Source organism: Panonychus citri, unplaced genomic scaffold (genome assembly GCF_014898815.1).
Source record: "Panonychus citri isolate SS breed McGregor unplaced genomic scaffold, ASM1489881v1 Contig00072, whole genome shotgun sequence".
Classification (NCBI taxonomy): Eukaryota; Metazoa; Arthropoda; class Arachnida; order Trombidiformes; family Tetranychidae; genus Panonychus; species Panonychus citri.
In genome coordinates, this window is record NW_026515477.1 from 1221650 (window position 1) to 1242854 (window position 21205).

At 32.2% G+C, this 21205-nt stretch overlaps 4 protein-coding genes across 7 annotated transcripts; 3 read left to right on the top strand and 1 right to left on the bottom strand.

Annotated features, from left to right (window-relative positions):
- The first annotated feature begins 338 nt into the window (after positions 1-338).
- Positions 339-2040, top strand: LOC128386548 (leucine-rich melanocyte differentiation-associated protein-like). Its single transcript, XM_053345595.1, has 6 exons — positions 339-479; positions 596-823; positions 897-1036; positions 1100-1226; positions 1295-1373; positions 1461-2040. Exons 1-6 carry the CDS (start codon positions 432-434, stop codon positions 1538-1540), a joined length of 702 nt encoding a protein of 233 aa, XP_053201570.1. The 5' UTR covers positions 339-431; the 3' UTR covers positions 1541-2040.
- LOC128386544 (uncharacterized) lies at positions 1548-3534 on the top strand. The gene is made up of 2 exons (XM_053345589.1): positions 1548-2193; positions 2288-3534. Exons 1-2 carry the CDS (start codon positions 2100-2102, stop codon positions 3232-3234), a joined length of 1041 nt encoding a protein of 346 aa, XP_053201564.1. The 5' UTR covers positions 1548-2099; the 3' UTR covers positions 3235-3534.
- On the bottom strand, positions 3443-18182 carry LOC128386538 (piezo-type mechanosensitive ion channel component-like). 4 transcript variants are annotated; one of them, XM_053345580.1, is made up of 22 exons: positions 18008-18182; positions 17784-17882; positions 17494-17616; positions 16501-17218; positions 15313-15475; positions 14024-14209; positions 13610-13714; positions 12632-12913; positions 11931-12197; positions 11497-11835; positions 11275-11423; positions 10616-11216; positions 10362-10544; positions 10196-10297; positions 9220-10122; positions 8724-9144; positions 7434-7576; positions 6256-7353; positions 5874-6172; positions 5662-5809; positions 4111-5552; positions 3443-4040 (listed from the first exon to the last, which is right to left on the bottom strand). In XM_053345580.1, the coding sequence occupies exons 1-22, from the start codon at positions 18072-18074 to the stop codon at positions 3698-3700; spliced, it is 8181 nt and encodes a 2726-aa protein (XP_053201555.1). In that variant the 5' UTR covers positions 18075-18182; the 3' UTR covers positions 3443-3697. The 4 variants fall into 4 exon arrangements, with proteins under 4 accessions (XP_053201555.1, XP_053201557.1, XP_053201556.1 ...); XM_053345582.1 differs by lacking the exon at positions 14024-14209; XM_053345581.1 differs by lacking the exon at positions 13610-13714.
- A 474-nt stretch (positions 18183-18656) lies between these two features.
- On the top strand, positions 18657-21143 carry LOC128386542 (E3 SUMO-protein ligase ZBED1-like). Its single transcript, XM_053345586.1, has 2 exons — positions 18657-19230; positions 19448-21143. Exons 1-2 carry the CDS (start codon positions 18999-19001, stop codon positions 21013-21015), a joined length of 1800 nt encoding a protein of 599 aa, XP_053201561.1. The 5' UTR covers positions 18657-18998; the 3' UTR covers positions 21016-21143.
- The last annotated feature ends 62 nt before the right edge of the window (positions 21144-21205 follow it).

The following is a 21205-nucleotide window of genomic DNA, read 5'->3' on the forward strand; positions in this document are numbered from 1 at the left end:
CAAATCGGCAGAGATTCGAGAGACAACGAAAGGCCAAAGATTCTGTTGAAGAAAAGTAAATAAAAGATGAGAAAACAATTAGAACCGTTAGATTAACGATAAGTTGACTTACCCATGACCAGAGATCAATTGTTATCATCGCCACGATTGTTTTTAGATTTCAACTTCGTTAGAAATTAGTTAGGAATGAGAATTGATTCATTTGAAATTAGCCAATGAATTTAAATTTCAATCAAAATTAAATTAAAATTCTTACCCGTTTTGTATTTCGCGGGTCAGAAAAAGGTTTGAGTTTTTTTCATTTTGTTGTAAACATTAAATTGTTTTCATTTCAATTTGTTACAATTTAAAGAGCTCATGTTTTAATGACCATCCGTTGTTGGTTAATTTGACTTTTTCTCGTTGATTTTGTGCCAAACAATTTACTGATTATGAGACGATACGACACCGGAGATTCACTCATTTGGGAAAATCGAAGTGTATGTTTAACTCTTGATGTTTTCAAGTTTTTCTTCATCGAACTACCTGTTGATTTCTCATTAATTAACCTTTTTTCTCTTTCATTCTCACAATTAATTCTATAAATTATTACTAGTTGACCTTCATTGGGCAAGAATGTCACAAAATTCCTCTTTTTCTCGTCGATTCTTTTGGACCAAAAGCCAAACGTTTGAATCTAAGTTGCAACTGTTTGCATACACTTTCTGGTTTGGATCGATTCATCAATTTGGAGGAATTAATTCTAGACAATAACGATTTGGATGATTCAGTTAACTTTCCTTACAATAATCGACTCACTACATTGTCTCTTAACAAAAACAAGGTAATAATGGTTACCAAGGTCATTTTAATTCGCCATCTAATCCATTCTTTGTTTTTTCTTTCATCATCAACAGTTGGTTAATCTCGAAAAACTACTCAATAAATTACTCATCTCATTCCCGAATCTTAGGTTCCTAAGTTTACTCGGAAATCGAGCCTGTCCTGACCAACTATCAAATGCCGAAGACGACGAAAAGGACTATTATAGATACAAGTTGGTTCCAATTGTTCGAGAATCCCCTCAACTAGATTCTAATTGAATTGATTTTGTTTGCAGGTTATTTGTGTTGTCCAAACTTCCAAGGCTTAAATTTCTTGATTCTTCAGTATTAACCAAAACTGAGAAACGTGAAGCTGCAAGAATTGGATCTTACATGAAGGTCATCCGACCTGACGATGAACTTGTAATTAACCAATTAGCGATTTTAATCATATACTTTCCATTAATTTTACTCTAATTTTACTTTGACAGTTCAATGAAGCTCAAAACGATTGTGACTATTTACCTTATTCACCTTTACCAGCAACCGATGATCAAGTAATTCCTAAAGGTATTGATATATACATTTTCTAGGCCTGATTGTCCATTAAATTGTTACGATTTTTTTTACTAATTGTCAATCATTTTGTATTTACAGGAGCTTATGGACGACTCAAGTATAAATACACAGGAAAACATTCTGAAGGGAATCGATTCATTCGTAACAGCCATTTATAAAATCGTTGATAAAACCAATTGACTTGCGAAAATTTGATTTAAAATCAACAACAACAAACTAAATCAACATTCAATGTTAATCTATTTTTATATTACAAATGCAATTCAACCAATTTGTATTTCGTTGTAATTTTTTTTTATATATACACAACCTGATTTGATTTTCCAATGGTAGACAAATGATATTATAATAATAATATTAGGCAATAATCATCAAGAGTAAAGATTGATAATAGAAAACAAATTAACAATTATAACAACTATCGATTGAGAATCAATTACTTGATCGTAATTCAATGTCACTCCCTCTAAACAAAAATCTCACTAAACTGTCATAGGAAAATCTTGTCAACACCAATGGTATTTTAATGGAAATTTAATCAATTTATTCTGTTAATTAATAACCAGTTAATTTGTATTCTCTGAAAGAAAATTACAATCTTCCATTACAATTAAACATCAAGCTCGATAATCATCAATTATCCTTATTGATATTTGTTAACCTTTTGATTGTTTTTTTTGTTGTGTTTACATTTTAATCATCTCGATTATCTCAAAAATGGCCAAACAATTGTTTGATTTACCTGATGAATTGTTGTTAAATATTCTCAGTTATATTACCAATATTCGGGAAAAGATCCGTTTGGCCTCAGGTAAACTCCAAGTTAATTATTTTGTCCAATTTACTGAATTTTCATCTTTGTTTACATTTTTTTTCGTCTCTCTTATTGTTTCATCTTCTAATAGTTAATTCAACATTTTATAACCTGGTAACCGAAGCTTGTAGGACCCAGAATTATAAGCTAATTAACCACAGTGATTATATGTACGAAAGTGAATACAAGAAGCTGGAAAATACCGAGAATATAATCAAATTACCTGAGCTACTTCGTATCGCACCAAAGTTGACCCATTTTGTTGATAAAATTTTCCACTTTTCATATGATCACAATTCGGATACAAATCAACAGAAATGTGAACCAATTTCATTGATCCACACAAAGTACATTTATCTTGATCTGTGTAAAGCTAATTTCTTTGGTCGACCCTATGATAATTTTGATCGTAAAGCCGAGATTATCCTTGGGAATATACCGAATGTCACAACATTGGACATTAGAATGGACAAAGAATACAAATTGAATTTTCCTTCCATGGTCAATCTAAAAGTGTTCAAATTTAGCTACTTTGCTACAAATGGATTTCAATTACATCCATTTCCAAGTAAAATCGTCGATGATGTCCTAAGAAATGCTCCAAATCTCGAGGAGATTTACATCAATTCCAAGTACATTACCGTTGATCCCAATTTACCTGAATTCTTGGCAAAACTATCAACCAATTGTCCCAATTTAAGAGCATTGAAAATATTTTACCAAGTAACTGATTTCGGTCGATTAAGGTCATTCTTTGAACCTTTCGATTTTAACGATGGACACAAATTACTCAAACTGGAATATCTTAATTTCACTGGTTTCTATATTCCAATTGATTTATGGGAGAGTTTACTTTCTTTGACTCCCAATCTTAAATATTTATTATTCGATTCGTCGATTGATCTGAGAATCAAAAGTTTAATCACGAGAAATTGTCCAAGAGCGAAATATGACCAAGAAAGACCTTTCGAGATCGAAGAAGAATTCAGAATTTACAATCAAAGAACTTATGGATTCGATGGAGATCGTTACTTGTAATAGAACGAAAATTCAATTCTAATTCTATTCTAAATTCAATCGAATCTAATTGTCCAACATTTGAATTTTGATGGAATTGATCAAATTGATCGACTACAATTTAACTTAAACTGGTTGAGTTCCGATCACTTTAATTGTGATGGTTAACCTTATATGTCCAATTCACAATTAAATGGTATCAGGAAGGAAAACAATTACTGAGTTGGAATAATTTTACATGGTTAATTTTGGAAACGAATTAACAATTTAATTTGATATCAGCTTATTTTTTTCTCATTAAAATGACTAGAACAACAAAAACGTTGGTTCGTTTTTTAACTATTCACTTTTCTTTAAGATTTTCTTAGTTTGATTTGATTTGATTTGATTTAAAAAGGGATTAGAAATAACTTATAAAAAAATACATGTGATGGTATAAATTGGAAATGATTAGTTAACCAAATGGTAATGATTAGAGTTAAAATTATGAGTCTGATTTATCATCATCTTTATCCTCTTTTTCTTTTTCTTGGTCCATGTTCGCTGGTCGAGAAGTTTGTGGAGGAAGAATCGAAGGAGGTTCGATGGGTTTTGTCCATTTAATAAGCGTTTCTGGAGATCGATAGAGGAATATTAATTTCGCATAAAGATCTTCTTCCAAACCAAATTCTCTACTTTCTCGAACAAGGTAAATATCGAGACACAACTGAAGAACCCTGTCCACACAGGGCATCTGAGTGTAGATCACTTTGGTACACAAATCGGCGAAGAAGCTACGAATAATTCGAGAGACAACGAAAACAAAGGTTGTATAAAGACCAAAGATTCTGTTAAACAAAAAGTAAATGAAAACAATTAGACAATTAAAACAATTAGGTTAACGATATGTTAACTTACCCATGGCCAGAAATGAGTTGTAATAACGGACCAGGGAATATTTTGTCACTGAAGATGACACTTGTTAAATAGCGACAATGTTCACCAGCATCGTTAAAATAAGCGAATGGACTGTCATCACTACAATTAACTTCTGATATTTCCCACCATTGAGTTATTGATCCATTTTCGAAACGACCTTTTCGCAAGACAATTTCTACATCACGATAAGTTTGTCCAAAATCTACCAATACCTCAGGTGACCCTGATTCGGGTGCTTTAATGTAATTAGGAAAAATTTGCCTCAGAATTGCTGGTTCATATTTTTTAGAATAATAATTCATATCATCGGGATCCTCTGGCTGACGAAGCATCTCTATTAATGCATTTCTTAGATCAATTTCATCTTTGGTTATTTCAATTGAATGAGAATCATAAATACTTGGATCTAAATTTTGAGTCTTTGCTTTTTCTGCGGTTCGAGTAACTGTATATGTAATTTTAACCAACAATGTATCATTGGATTGTAATTTAGCAATTAACTGACGTTGACTTGGTGGACTAATTCCCCAAACTGCTGTCGAGTTTCCATTGATTTTGGCCTTTACAGCATCGGCATAGCCATAAGTTGAGAGTAAATTTTGTCCACCAACCCAACCATGTTTGGTACACTCTAGTTCGAGAGCGTTATAAGTTAGTGAATCAAAAGGTTCTAAGGCATCATTGGTTGAGCTCATTTTAAAAATGGGCTGATAACCAGAGAATTCAATTTCAATAGCAAAGTCTGAAGGTTTATTGGGTTGACCGATGGTTCCACTGAGAGCGAAAATAAATAACGGAAACCAAATTGCCCCAATCATTAGTAAAAGGTAAGCACCTCCTCGAATATATTTGGGGACTCGTCTTCGGGATATTGCACCGGGTTCAGGGAAATTTTCCTCAAATGTCAATTCACATTTTCGTTCAAACAATTGTTTATTAATATCTTCCATGATGGCCCATTCATTTAGACCAAGACTGGTGTCAGTCCACATCCAATCCATCATCAGCCGCATATCGTAAAGGAAAGGCACCATCATGTAAAGCATAAACAGAGATGAATTGACAAAAGTGTATTTTTTAGTGAAACAATTTCCCAATATACGAGTCGGATAACCACTTTTGACTTGCCAAGCAGAGAGAAGAAGATAAATCGATTTACAAATGTACCATAATTTAGGTGCATTGTTGTCGGGACTGATGAATGAACGACGAGTAATCGCAGGTAGAGCAAGGAACAGGAAGATATGCATTGCAATGGAAATGACTATATGGAATATTAATCTTTTCTTGGTGTCTTTTCGCAGATATAAACCACGATCAATAATAATTAAGCCAAATTGAAAGAGTAACATAAACAAGAAAGGCATTGGAACTCGATTCTCTTGCAAGTAAGTTGTAATATCACCAACTCCAGGACTTGTCTGTACAAATAGATTAAGTTAAAAACAATTGTTAATAAATGTAAAATCTAAAATTGACAATTATACAAAAAAATTGTAGTAAAATTGTAGGTCAAAGTGAGAATCTTACTCCAAAAGAACTGTATCCAAACCAAACAGTGAAGAAATTAATAAAATCACAGAAAAACATCATTGCATAGTAATCTTTTGCTATTCGGAAAGGAGGTGATAATATGCGTCTCATAAATTGTCTGATTGGTGAAACTGAGGCCCAGCATCTGAAAAAAGAAAATTAGAATATTAAGAAGAGGAAGGAAATGGAAATTGATAAGATGAACTAACTTTTTGTGCATGTTCTCACTCGCTTCGATTAGTTTTTGAACCATTTCGATCTCTTTGTCATCTGAAGGTGTCAAAGGATCACTATCTTGATATCGTATATTACCATCAGTATGAGACAAATCTTCGATATTCCGACGTCGCAAATAAGTTTCACTTCCTTTACGACCTTTAGTGCGGGCAATTTTTGGCTCTTTCGATAATTCATCTCGACTTGCACCAGAAGCCGAAGCAACTTCCCGATTTTTAGTTGAATCTTTGCCAAACTCATAATTTTCATCAAGATCCCAAAGTCCAAGACTCTAAAAAAATACAAAAATAAATTTGTTTAAATAATTATCGATCAAAATTGAGTAGCATTCACTTTCCAAATCAATCTAATTACCTTTAACATAAACCGATGAAAGAATAGAGCTAAAAGTAACAATAGATCCATTTTTGATTTACTTCCTTCCCTAATTTGATGAGTGACCGGATCAATATCGGCAACACCGAACATTCTTGGAGGCCAGAAAGGGTCATCATCAGCTGGACCGGACATCCATGACCAAACTTTGAAAGAGAACATGTATTTGGTTATAATAACCAACTCAGTATAAGTGATTACATAAAGCCAGAAAGTTCGAGTAGGACGAGGGACTGAAAGGCAGCCCCAAAGAAAGACCATCAATGGTAAAGGCATAGAAAGGAGACTAGCGTTGATTAGTTGATTAAGAATGACCAGTAAATAGCATAGGAACTCAGAGTGTGAAATGACAGCATAAAAAAGTGACCAAAGAAAACGAACAAAAAAATTGGCTTCTAAAAATGGATCCGGGGTGGTCAGTTTATCCTCACTGGGGGCCTCATGGTCTTCTCGTGGTACAATCGTGAGGAAAAACTCTTCCCTAATGAGAACCGGCCGAGGTGAATTACTTATACGATTAAGATCAGTGTAAGAGGCTTTACTGATTAATTCCAATGTTTCTCTCTTTAAATCTGGATCACGATCGTAATCATCATCAATAATTAATCTTTTGAGTGCTTTCCTTTCAATGGCTAATCGTCGAGACACAAATCGATAATCTCGAGACACTGAATTCAATTTAGCGGTCATACTAATGACACAACTTTTGAAAAATAAGGAAATTAATTTACACCACCATTCAATTTTTCTTATAATAGATTCACATTGTCCATCATCAGAAGCTGCTTCTGATTCCGTTTCTTCAGATTTTTCATCATCAATGGGAAGCTTTTTACTTTCCGATGCAATTGATAGTGTTGATGATCCTTCAGATTCAGGGGATTCTGGAATGGTCGTTGGAGGTAATGAAGAGTATTGAGTTGTTGCTGATGATTCATGATCGGTTTCTGGTTCTCTATCAGCTGATATAATTGCTGAGTCTTTACTTGATTCACCAACATCGGTTATATCTTCAGCTTTTCTTCTTTGTTCAATCTCTGACTGAGTGGATTGCCCTTTAATCAGAGTACTGAAAAACTAAATCAAGCAATAGAAAATGTTAGTCTAAGGTTAAACAATTGCGATTACAATAAACAGTCACAGAAAAATCAACTTACTGCAGTAACACCATGAAGACTTGAAATACGATCGAGTTCATCACCGACAGGATCAGGTATTTGTGGACGTCGAGTTTTTTCATTGAAATCAATCACTTCAAGATCTGGTTCATCAAACATATAATAATCTCCAGATTTGATTGCTGAAAGATGGAAAAAAAACAAACAAAATCAAGGATTAATAATAGTGATTATCGTTAATCTATTGAGCAAAACAAAGCCAGTCAATTAGAAACGCAGACGCCATTGCCAAAGCAAATTTTGCTCCTGCAAAGCTTATAATTGATTAAGAATATTTTTTAAACGATTGGAAAATAAATGTCAAAAATTGAGGGAATATAAATAAATATTGCTGAGGGAGAATGAAATTTGCGCTCATGTTGCCAGTCGGGATAAAGAAACGAGTGAAAATTGGGTGTTCGATAAGCTAAGCTTTAGCTTTTGAGCTTTGAATTTGAAATTAGATTAATCTTTGTAAGAGTAACAATTTACATGAACCATGTGATGCTACCACTGAGCTACGAATTGAATGATGACGACGAACTGAAGATAATCTCGAAAGTGGTTGATGAGGTTTCTGATGAACTCGAAAAGATGGTCGACTGATTATCGCATCATCGCGAGACATTGAATCGGGTGGTGGGAGAACAGGTTGTTGGTGGTTATCTCCAACATCACCAGAATTTTGTCTAAAACCGATTCTAGAATGGCCGATTGACATGGAGGTACGAGTGGTTGAACTATCTTCGAAAGGAGATGAATTAGGACTAAACGATGGAACCGTTGGACCTGAGCTAAGAGCGTCAATGAATCTTGGGCAATAAGGAATTCTAAATATTTCAAGATAACCTTTCCCTTCAGCGTGTGAGGCAGCTGAAGAGGGTGACATTAAGGTAGGCAAAGAGGGAGTGGGTGAGTAAACAGTAGGAAGGATCGTTGATGGAGGAGTTTCCTCTGGCTCTGGTGTATGAGGAAACGTTCCTTCCGCTGTTGAATAATAGGGTGACACATCATAAGCATAATCTTCTGTGAATATGAAGAAATGACCGATAAAAAAGAGAAAGAAAAGTTTCAAGTTTAAAGAAAATGATTAACTCAAACTAAAGATTAACCATAACAGAATCTATTTAGCTAATAGTATATTCATACTATTAGAATAGTGAATGAAATTTTTAAAGAAAACGAAAGACAATCGATGGTGAATTTATCCATCTTGAACTGTTGTGGAAAACTATGATAATTAGAAATGATTAGTGTAATATTAAGATGCATTTAAGTAGATAAACAAACCTTGATAATGATATTTGATTTTGTCTTGTTTAGCTCCTAAAGATGCTTGTTGATTGGCGCGAATGCGATCCATTTTGGCTTTGATCTTTTCCATGACTTCTCTTTCGGCATTTTCTTGTTCACGAACTTCTTTTAGTTGAACTTCATGGATAAGTTGAGCTCCTCGAGAAGCCAAGGTGGTTTGAGCCCAAATTTCTTTAACCAGGAACTTAAAATAATGACTACTGAAAATCCGCTTTTGGACGATAAGGAAACAGAAGCAAAGACAGTCCATAGTGAGTTGAACTTTATCCATCGAATCAATAATACAAGAATATCGAGCAGTCGGTTCCAATATTCCGGCATTACAAACGATTCCCATTAATTTAACTGCCCAACAGTAATTAGTTAATAACTCTTTTTGGAAAGAACAGCCAACAATCTAAAAAAAAAATAAAGTAAATGATTTGTTAGAAAATTTGAGTTTCGACAGGTTGAAATTCAGCTAATTAGTCACCTGAAGTATTGTTTTAGATAAAATGACAAATAGATTGTAAAATACTAATATTTTCCAGGCTAAAACGATGTTTCTTTGCTGACGAAGATAAATATCACTTCCCATCCATAGGAAAATGAAACAACCGATAATATATCCAACCCCGAAAAGATTATCAGGAGTCATTGCAGTAAGAAAAACGACTGCTAGTGTGATCCATACAAAGGTTGTATAAAAAAGTGATCTCATATGATCGTAAATTGTATGTGTAAAGGTGAAAAAATCTTCGAAATCAGGAACATGGGAACATTCTTCAGAACCAAGATCAATATTATCTCCTCCATCGTAATTTGATGAATCGGGACGTCTTTCAATCTTAAAGACAAGATATTGTCGACCTGATAAAAGTAGCACAAAGAAATCGTAGAATAACTTTTGAGCATTTGGAGGTTTGATAAAATCAGGTAAGAAAAGCCATTCTCGACAAATTGAGAAATAAGGTGACATTTTCCATGGATAATTGAAACAAAATCCTGGAGGTAAACCGACACATGATATATACTCAATTGGAACAAAGATACAAAGAAATCCTAAAAAGTAAGGCCAAAGTCGATTGATAACTCTTCTGGGGCACATTGTGAAAGTTATAAGGGAAATGGCGTAGAAACAACTGACAATATCTTGACGACCCTGAATGGCGATAACAATCACAAAACAGGTCAATTCGAGTCCGAATTTGTAAAAACAATAGTTGATTAAATATCGAGAGAGACCAAAGAAACCATTCTCAGCATCTTGTCTTTTCACTCCAACAAGAGCAATTCCAAGAGGTAATGGCTTGATATTTTTTCGTTGACGATGAATTTGTTGACGAATACAAACAATTGAGTTAACAGTTAACATTAGAGTTACAAATAGATCGAGCTAAAATTAAAGAACGAGAAAAAAAGGTCACAATCACATTTTTGGTCGATTAAATTTCCAATCAATTACGTACCTTTATGTAGTTAAATACTTGATCATTTTCAACCTCTTTGAAACCCAAGTAAAGCCTATTATCAATTGGATTTGGAACGGGAAAGGTTGAATTGTCCGAAGTCTAAATTTAATGAAAACAATCAATGTGAGAAATTTGAACTTGATTTAGTTTGAATAATACATACGTCTAATGAACAGTTTGATATCCAAGCAGTTGATGAGTTAACGGTGGGTAATTGATAGACCATTTTTGTGAGGATTAAAACGGAGGCCCAAGACCCGATTAAATAAGAGACAAATTTTTCAAAATGTGTCAACGGAATTGCAATGGAGATAAATATTACAAATGCAACATTTGCAAGAGAAACCTGAGTTTAGAAAATTAGATTAAAATATTAGAATAGATTAGTAGATGGACATTTGATATTAGAAAAGTTACCTCGTTGAGAGCTGCGATGATTGACACTAATAAAACAACTTTCATCAAGTGAATTTCCAATAATCTCCACATTAGTTGATGACAGAATTTCATCCCTGGGGCAATGTTCTCTTTGAAAGATCGAAGTTTAGAGGATAAAAAGCTAACAGACAAACGAGGGATTCGTTTCTTTTTCGATTCTGGTTTTAAAAGACTCTCAATTCCATCAGCTGATCCTCTGATAGTGGTCGTGGTTCGACTTGTAGTTTTACCAGATTTCTTAGTTGAACTCGTAGTTTGACTAGTTCCCGCTTGTGATGGAGTGTATTTAGTGGTAGTAGTAACCGTTATATCAGAAGAATCCATGTCAATTTTAATATCTCGAGTAGTAGTTGATGCGGATATTGAAGTACTTGGTCCTGCAGTTGGAGCACTACTGGAAGTTGTATAACTTTCCTCGCGTCTTTCGGTAAACAGATCACATCGAGTGAACAATAAGAAATCTTTATGCCAAAATCTTAGTTGGATGATGGTGATGATTAAAAAAAATGTCGGAGTAAAAAGCTCTTTAAAAAGTACCCAAGGATCTGCTCCATATAATTTCAGTCCTAAAGCTTCTTGCCTATGAAAAAACAAAAAACGGATTAGATTAACTCGACCATAGATGAAAATTTACTTACATCTCTTTGCTTATTCTAAAATAGTCTTGCCAATATCGAGCAAAATGTTGAAATTGATAAGTATAAATAGCGATGAGAACTGTCATCGAATAGATAATCACAACGAGCCAGAAAGGGTACATAAACTTGCGCCATAATCTGAATGACAACTATTAACAAACAAAAACAAAATGAGTATTTGAAAGATAAAATTGTCAATATCAACAACAAAACGGTTCTTACTTGAAAGATAAAAATGAAGCTAAGAAAAAGTGACATATAAACAATACGATAAATGACAACTCGATCACCTCCAAGTGACATGATCATTAGCATGGTGGCAACAACCCAGATCCAATATTTGATGAAAAGTCCACGAATAAAATTGGACAGTATGAGCAAAGTTGGGCTAACTTGCGGTAAAACAGCACTGGCAAGGCTCATATGACGCTGGAATGATGGTCGACCTTGACTTCCACGATTTGTACTCAAAGATCGATCTCTATCCTGATTCCATCGAGATAAAGCACGTTCTTCACTATATTGACGTAAAGTGATCCAAAACATACAAGTAAAAATTGTCTACAAAACAAAAAGATGATCAGATAAAATGATTATTAATATCAAACCAAATTGAGAATATAACTTATCAATACTGATGCAAGAATCTTCAATACCTTCAATGCTAATGGTTTGTAGGACATATCGAAATATTTTTTCAATCCAATCTCATTAAGATTAATTGTACCAATAAATTGGGGCAATTCGTCTTCTCTCAAGTCCAAACTGAATATGTATTGTGATAGAAGGAGTAAAATGGCATAAATAACGAGACAGAATGAGGACTTGAGACAAGCTTGACGGGAATTTGGCATCATCCATATAACGCAAGACCAAAGAAGAAGCGTAAATCCAAGCCAACTATGGTAGGTTATACTCCATGTCTAATTAATCGTAGAAAATTAAACAAAAAATTATAATATAAATTGTGAGAAAAATAAAAATGAAAAAGGAAATGATATAATTAACGTTAATTATTACCCACACTTATTTTTCTACTCATTAAGTGCTCAAGATAACATATATAAATCAATCGCTAATTAACTCAACATTAAATCATTTATCTTTTAACAAGATGAGATTCCATTGTGCTTGAAATTGATGTTAATTAATCAAGAGTTAATTTTAAATTGCATGTTTGTGATGAGTAAATATTTGACTGTCAAAAAAATTATTCAATAACAGTAATAATTAACTTCAATAGTAGTTAATTAAATGGGAGCTTATCTGATTACGAGTAGGTTAAAATTAACAGTTATCATAATCATGATGAAATCACATTTATATTAAAATGATCACATGACAATTAACTTCCTACCATCATAACGATTAAGGTTAAAGCGTAGCTTCCACGTTTAATTAGATTCATTAAATAAAGAATTGGTGCCCAACGTTGAGATCGATCAACAGTCGTTGGATTAGGAGATGTTGGATTAGTGGCTTGATTAGCTTTCTGATTACTACTTGTAACACTAACTCCATCGGTAACATCATTTCTCCAGGTTAGACTACCATGTGGATCCATTTCTAATCCAGTTATGGGAGCTGAAGGTTGTTCATGAAGAGCTTGATATCGTTTAGGTTCAGTTCCAGAGAGTAGCTAATCAGATGAAAGAAATTAGGTTAAATTAATTATCAATACAATTGTAAATAAGGGATAAGAAAGTGCAAGGTTAATGATGTTGAATCAAAATGGCGAGTTAATGTCTCTCGAATGCTTAAGCTGTTAATCGGTTGATCAAAAATAATATAATCGAAAGCAGAGAAAATCAAACATTAAAAGCTAATATAAAATTGATGAAAACAGGAAAGAAAAGCGAAATTTGATCTTCTTTTTAAAAGATTCATGATAAAATTACAATCAATCAAAATACAATTAGATATTTGATTGTTTCTGTTGAGATTTAAGTTTCATAGCGATGAAAACAAAATGGCGAAAATAAAAATGTCATCAAGTCAATATAACCAATATAATGGCAGCTGAATAGGTTAATTGTTATGAGCATTGTTTTTTTTTTCAATTGTTGACAGTTAAAGAGAGGGGGTAAGAGATAAAATCTGTTGAATAAATATTAACATGCAAGGTTGCATTATATTCATAACCAATTTTATATAATAACAATAAAAAAAATGATTATGAATTTCCCTGTGTAGATAAAAATTGAGTCATTGTCATGTTGGCCTCAAGATATGTGTAGACGAAATTAGTGATTAGTTAATTGGAATTACTATTATTAGTTTTTGTCGGGAATTTAAGGTTGTAGGATTTGTTTTGGCGATTGTTGCAATTACATACTGGTGTTGATTCAGTCTTAAAAGGAGCAAGATCGTGCAAAGGCATCGTGTATCCAACAACTTCCGACTCTTCTTCAACCAGATCATTAAGTTTATCAATATTAATCTGCAGGGAATTCGGGATTAAGAATTAAAATGAAATAATAAAATAGAGAGAAAAAAAAACTCTAAATGATTATGCAATTAAAGCCATGGGAGGGAGAGTTAAGTGGTAATGGAAAATTATCACTAAGGTAACATTGATATTTAATCATTGTAATAAAATGTGAGTTGATTAGTTTCATGCTGAATTTATCATTCATTTGGTTTTCTTTTGTTTTTTTTCTCATGCAATCGGATTAATTAAAAGGGATCAATTTGCTAAAGCAAAAGCGGCTACTTTTAAGCTAACAGAATTTTCTTTAATTAACCTTACATGTGAGTTATCGGAATAGATTGTGTTGATTGAAGGGTGTTTGTTGTTAGTGTTTAGAAAATTGAAATTGTGTTTGATAAAGTTCATGGAGATTAATTCACTGGGTGAAGTTTGTTGTAAATCACAATTAATTGCAAGGGTCATTGGTGAACTGATGGTTAAACAACGAGCTTTACATCGGACTATCTGATAATCAAAATTAAATATCAGTTAGAATGATTAATGATAATAATATTAAGAATAAAATTTCATCATGAAATATTTATAACAATTCTCATCCGAAGTTATATGATTCGTAGTAATAGAAAATGTTTCATAATAATTGAAAATTGAAACTCTAAGTAATTCAAACTACTGGAAAGATAAAATGTAACAATTTTAGTTAATGCTATTCGCCTAATTAACCTTTAATTAGTAATAATTTTAACATACTAATGATTAATATAAATTAGATTAACAATCAAGTTTCAATGTGAAAGTTTTACTGCTGTGAAAATCTTAATGGTGGAAAAAGTTTTAATCAAACCAACATGGTGGTAAAAATATATATTATCATGTTTTCATATGATCAATGTTAATGATATTGGAAAGCATTGTCATGTTTATTGTTTACTGAAACTCTTAGTTGACAGTATCAGCTTTGAGTGATGTTGATTTAACAATGATTAATTGTAATTACAAGCTAAACCAACAATTGACAGGATCTATGAGAGTCTCGATTGGGTTAACTGTACATAAAAGTTTCACAATAACCTTAAGTCTTAATCTAATTTGATTAATGAATATTTAATAAGCGTGAAAAATTAACTTAATACTATCCTAATCAAGATAAATATAATACACTGACCATTGATTAGTAAATGATTGATTAACTAATAGATTATACAAAGGAACATAGGAAAAATGAACTAATCCATTTATGATTAGATTAATTGTATTCTCTCTAGGATCTCTGTTAACTTTACGCCCATTACAATAGATTTAACGTAATTAAATTGAATCAAATTACATTGAGTTGGTTGATTGTTGAATAATAAATGATTCCATAAATACTGAAAACAATAAAGAAAACCATTAACTAAATCTATTAACAAGAAAAAAGGAAAGCATATCAAACTAATGAGTATCATTGAGAATCATTAATTTTTGGATCATCAATGCTCATTAAACCCCAGTGATGATCATATGACCAATGTGGAAGATGTTCATGAGAAGAGAAAATGATGAAGATGGATGAGAGAGATGGTGATAAAAAGAGATTATCATTAGTTTTCCAATCAATTACTCACTTTTGTCCGGTGGAAAATTTCCGCTCGAACGAAGGAACCAGCGAGTACGTAAAGAATAACGAGGAAAAACGGGTGTGCATATATGTTCCAATTGAGATTTTCGAAGTGTAATTCTCGAGCGGTTGTACAATTAACTTTAATGTAAGGTCGCAATCCAAATAGTCTAAAATGATGGGGGGTAAAAAAGAGTTGCACAATTAACATCAATTGGAATAAAATTAATATCTAATGATAATAATTATCTAAGTGATTATGGTTATTAATCTATCAGATTAATAACCTCAATAGAGATGGAAAATATTTACTTGATTGAAAATCTCTATGGTTTTCAAAAGTAATCAAATTAAAAGGAAAGAAAATTTTAAATTGTATTTAAACTTTTTTTGTTTTCAATCAATGAATTTAATTTCACTTTTATGGGTGAAAGTTCATTGATCTGATTTTCGTTTCTCATGTAAAAACATTTGGATAAAGTTTCTAATTGAGATTCTATGTTCATTAAACTTTTGTAGTATTAATAATAGTAAATTTTGTTCTCTCTCTCTCTTTTCGAATTTTTTTTGTTTTAATTTTAGTTCAATCAGAAAGTAAATGTTTCTGATAGCGAATTAAGATTAAAGTTGATTGTTGCCATGATTCTTAACCTAGAATTATGGTTGATTCTAATAGTAAAGGTATTAGATATTTACTATTATTTATCCATTAGTCGTAAAAATTGAGTTGTTAGGGATAAAAACTAAGGAAATTCATTTTGACTGACAACCTTCAATGTAAATATTATTATTAAATTGTGATTCTAATGGGTTATTATAGATTAACCGGAAATAGTTGTACCTACATTGATAAGCAAGATACTTCCTGTAAAGTTACTATGATTTCTTTTTCGTGAGAAACTAGATCATGACACTTTATATCTATTTACTATGGATGCCTGTAAATTTATTATCTCATCTGACAAGAAAGGGATGTGATTATCTTTTTCCATGAAACAAACAATATATATAACAATCAATCGATATTTTCATCTACCTTTCATGGGTTCGAAAAGGTTCATCTATCGACAATTTGAGTTAAAAATGTCTCATCATTTCAGATGATTTATATATTGTTTGGTCAAGAAGAATTTCTTTCGAGTGTAAATATTAAGGTTATTATCACGTCGTTTTGTTTTTCTTTGTTTGTAATTACCTGATTCCTAATGAAGTTTCAGGAAGATGAATACGGAACCAATCCATTTGGTAGAGGAAGAGAGCAGTAAGGTGACATATTAAAACAAAACACAAGAAGAGTTTAAATTTAACGAAAAGGTTGCCTAATTTTTTGTTACAAGAAACTAAGGTAACAATTGATAAGAAACTGATGAAATAAATTGATGAGGAAAGTGATGGATTGAGTATCCCTGCTCCACATAAAAGAATCACAAAAATAACTTCTGAGATTAATTTGATGGTTTCCAAAGCTTTTTGTCGACGTAAACGGTATCTTTCAATTCTTTGGATATCCTTTACATCTGTGGTACCATCGATTGTAGAATCACGATCGTTTAATATACGACTTTCACAAATTGTACTGGTTGTTTGGGAAGTTGATGGTCCAGTAGTTGTACTTGACCCTTGAACGGGAGAGATTTCATCGTTTGAATCACCATCACCACCCCCCACAATACGATGTTCGTTTTCATTTGCATTCTGACGAAGCTGAGAATTTGATTCACGATGATGACCAGCCCGTCTAGCTGCTAATCGATCAGCCCATTTTTCGTAAATATTTTCGGTGACAAGGAAGACAGAGGCTGAAAAAAAGAAGACGACAAAATCTAATCCAATAAGACGTAAAATCTCAAAAATGGAAACATCATCCAAACGATTTAAACCAATTGAATTTAAAAGAAAACCATGGGAAGAGCCTAATGTGAAAAAAAAGAGACTTTGTATTATTAATCTGATTACAATTTAATTGAATTTGTCCCAAAATTGGATAACAAAAAGTTGGACAAAAGATTTTCCCATGTGTAAAATGACAATGAACAAAAAAAAGGAGAATTTCAATCAACTTGATACTTTTTGAGTCTAAACGATTTTATGAATAACCTTGTTAAATTAACAAAGTTGGTAAATGCAAGATTCAGTAATTAACGAATGGGTTGAGAAATAAAATAAAATTAATCGTCTCTGGACTTACAGTAATCTAAAGTTGACCGATACTCAGCTGGTGAAACAAGTAAAACAATTTGGAAGACAACTTGACCCACACAAATTATCGATGAGACAACAATTAAGATTTTCAAATAAATTCCAACATGGCCTAGAATGAAAAAAAACAGAGAAGAAGAAGAAAAAAAAAAATGTCATCAATGATAATTCAAAAAGAAATCACAATTTAGAAGAAGAAGAGATCAAAATAAGATACGATGAGCAATCAACATTAATTGACAAGAGACAACAATTTGTCAATCTAATACTAATACAAACCTTTAGTTAAGCTTCTGCCACTAGAATATGGAAGATAAGGTCCAACCAGTAGGAAGATTAAATAGATGCCAGATAGTAAATTCTGACGAATACAAACAGCTAAAAAAATTGGAACGAAAAGAAAATAACAAGACATGAAAAAAGCAAAACAGGAAGGAAAAAAAAAATTCTTTTCTAAAAAAGAATAAAAAAATTGGAAAGAGAAAAAGAAAACCAAAACTTACCGAAAAGAAGCAAAATCGGTATTCCAATTCTTATAAGTGTATAACATATTGCAAGCTCTAAATCCATGATTAGAGTGATGATGATGAAAAAATAACAATTCTGTTATTATCAACAAGAACGTTGATAATCATTGTTGAACATTAACTGATTATCTCAATGAAACAACCAAAGAGAAAGTGAAACAGAATTTAAATTGAGAGAGTAACTAAAAAATCGAATAAAAGAAAAAATCGATAAAAACCAATCGATTTTTTTGTTTCATTCGAAAATCGAATATAAAAAAGAACAAATAATCGATTAAAGAATAAGAGAGAAAAATTTGTTCTCTCTTTTTCTCCAAAAATTAATGGCGGTAAATTTTGAGAATTTTTTCTCCAACATTAATTGAAAATATTCGATAATTAGATTGGATAGAATTTTTTTTATTCTCTTATCCATTCCAGAATTGGATACTATTCCAACTACTATCAAAGAGAAAGAGTAAATATTTTTTGATATCACAAAAAAAGAAGAAAAAAAAAGAAAAACAATTCTACTGACATCTATTAGATTTTTCTTCAACTAATGATTGAATTTTTTTTTCTATTCTAAAAAGTGTCTCCATCTATGTTCACATTTTCCAATCAACATATTTGAATATTTTTCTTTTACTTTTTTATTGTTCTCATTGAAAAGCCTCCAATTATATTTTTGGTAAAAGTGATTAACAAAAGGCAATTAAATTTAATTAGTTAATTAACCTTTTTTGTTTTGTTTTATTGTGATTCAACTATGGACAAAGCAAGTGATTATATTATTAGACTATATTCATCTGGTTTGTGAGTTAAACATAAAACAGGAGACCAACAACAACAACAGAAAACCAACCAAAAAAAAAGTGAAAAGATTATTGCTTTTTTGTCTGGCTTGATGATATATTTGCTTACTCACAAATTATCAGAAAGAAAAAAAAAGAAAAAAAAGAAGAATCAAATTTAATAGCTTTTTAATATGCCTAAAATAAGGAGTAAAGTGTGGGAACATTTTCAAAAGGACGAGAAACACGGTAAAGCCTATTGTCGATATTGTTCATCCACTCTGGTTATCAATAATCCATCCAATTTGAATAAACATTTAAGATCGAAACATCCGGTGATTTATGCTGCGAAAAAGGCTGCAGTTGATTTGGGTGAACCAGCACAAGTTGTAACTATCGCACAACCAGGAATAGCATCTATCAAGGGTTAGTGTTTCTAGTATTTTTTATTATTCCATTAGACTCACTTATAAGTGTCTCAGTCAAAGTTTGTCTGTTGTTTTGTCTTTTTTTTCTTTCCATGTTATTGATTCTATAGAAGAAAAAAAAAGAAATCAACAAACACTTAATATCCATACTAACCTCGATCCTTTTGTCATTTTTATTTTCTTCTTCTTTTTCTTGTCTTTTTTTTGCTACACAGGTTCATCTGTTTCTTCAACGCCACAAAAATCACCAGAGTCCAGAAAAACTGGAAACAGCCAAGAAAATATCGTCCGATCTATACTGAAATTTATTGCTAAAGACAATGTTCATGTTAATATTGTTAATGGTGAAGGATTTAGTGATTTGATTAAAGATTTGGTCCCATGTTATTCACCGATAACCAGTAAATTAGCTCGTAACAAATTGGATCATCATTATGACATATTATTTCACAAGAAAAAGACTGAGCTTGCTAAAGTTGAGCATATTAGTTTAACGGCTGACAATTGGGTTGAACCTAATACTTCAACTAATTATCTAAATGTAACTGCTCATTATATTGGTAACGATGGAAGAACAAAATCCGTTTTAATATCTTGTAGACCCTTCAACGAAAATCAAACCGCTCAAAATATCAAATCAAATTTTGAAGAAATTTTAGGAGAATGGAATATACCTGCTTTTAAGATCGTCTGCCTGGTAACCGATGGTGAAGCCAATCTACTGGAAAGTGGACAAATTTGGCCAGGTAAAGGTCGAAATTTTGTTTGCTTTGCACATAGACTAAACCTCGCTGTTCGAGCTGCTCTCGAAGCTACAACCGATGTCATAGCAGTTTTAGAAAAAGTAAAGGGTATTGTCGATGTTTTGATCCGAGAACAAGCCGCTTCCGATGAATTGGCTCGAGTATTTGAACATGAAGGAAAAAATTACGTCAAATTGGTACAATGTGTTGACACTCGGTTTACATCAATTTACAAAATGGTTGAAAGATTCATAGCATGTTATGATTTTGTTTCACTTGCTTTAACCCAATCTTATGGAGGAGGAATGGTTACAAGTCAAGAGAAAGATATTCTTATGGATATTTTAGCCGTTCTAAAACCGTTACAACTCGTTGCCGATGAACTTTGCGGGGAAAAATATCCAACCCTAAGTAAAGTGATTCCTATTACTCTCTGTTTGAAAAGGGCATTGGAAAATGTTTCACCCATAACTGACAGTGGCCTATTATTAAAACAAGCCTGTTTCGAGACAATCCAAGCAAAAATTGGTGACCCAGAATTTGCAACAATCGCCGCAGTTTCAACAATCTTAGATCCACGATTTAAGAATATCGATTTTCAACATCCAACTGCTTGTTCAAATGCTCTACGTATTGTAAATGATTACCTCAACACCCGATCAACTACTACCGAGGTTCGTGTTGAACAGCCAGCAACCCATTTGTTATGGTCTCATCATGACAAATTAGCATCCAACATCTCAATTGACCAATCTTGCAACAACTCTTTACATCCATCTTTAAAAACATACTTAGAATCACCAATTTCCCACCGTTTCTCTGATCCAGTTGCAATTTGGCATGAGATTGGTTTTGACAAGCATCTAAAAAATTATGCTCTTAAACATTTAAGTGTTCCTGCTACAAGCGTTTCTCCCGAGATATTATTCACCAAACATGGAGATCTTGTTGATTACCGTCGAAGCCAGATTAAGCCAAAAAGATTACAAAAATTGTTATTCCTCAACAGTTTATCACTTGATGAATTAAGAGGAGTTTGAATTAACTAAGAAAAAAAATGATCATCTTGTTTTTACCATCAGTAGATTCTCAAATTATACTTTTTTGTCACCCTCATAACCTCATAACGAACATTTATTTAAATTAATAAATTTGTACCTAAACCATATTTATATATTTATATAAATCAACTAAATCAAATTCTCGGAACAAAACCAAACAAAAACTAAT

Coding starts and splice junctions, on each gene's coding strand:
- LOC128386542 (XM_053345586.1), top strand. CDS start 18,999: ATGCCTAAAATAAGGAGTAAAGTGTGGGAACATTTTCAAAAGGACGAG. Junction 19,231..19,447: donor AGGAATAGCATCTATCAAGG/GTTAGTGTTTCT, acceptor TTTGCTACACAG/GTTCATCTGTTTCTTCAACG.
- LOC128386548 (XM_053345595.1), top strand. CDS start 432: ATGAGACGATACGACACCGGAGATTCACTCATTTGGGAAAATCGAAGT. Junction 824..896: donor TGTCTCTTAACAAAAACAAG/GTAATAATGGTT, acceptor CATCATCAACAG/TTGGTTAATCTCGAAAAACT. Junction 1,037..1,099: donor AAGGACTATTATAGATACAA/GTTGGTTCCAAT, acceptor TTTTGTTTGCAG/GTTATTTGTGTTGTCCAAAC.
- LOC128386544 (XM_053345589.1), top strand. CDS start 2,100: ATGGCCAAACAATTGTTTGATTTACCTGATGAATTGTTGTTAAATATT. Junction 2,194..2,287: donor AAAGATCCGTTTGGCCTCAG/GTAAACTCCAAG, acceptor ATCTTCTAATAG/TTAATTCAACATTTTATAAC.
- LOC128386538 (XM_053345580.1), bottom strand. CDS start 18,074: ATGGATTTAGAGCTTGCAATATGTTATACACTTATAAGAATTGGAATA. Junction 17,219..17,493: donor TCGGTCAACTTTAGATTACT/GTAAGTCCAGAG, acceptor TTTTCACATTAG/GCTCTTCCCATGGTTTTCTT. Junction 5,553..5,661: donor TTGGATACAGTTCTTTTGGA/GTAAGATTCTCA, acceptor CTATTTGTACAG/ACAAGTCCTGGAGTTGGTGA.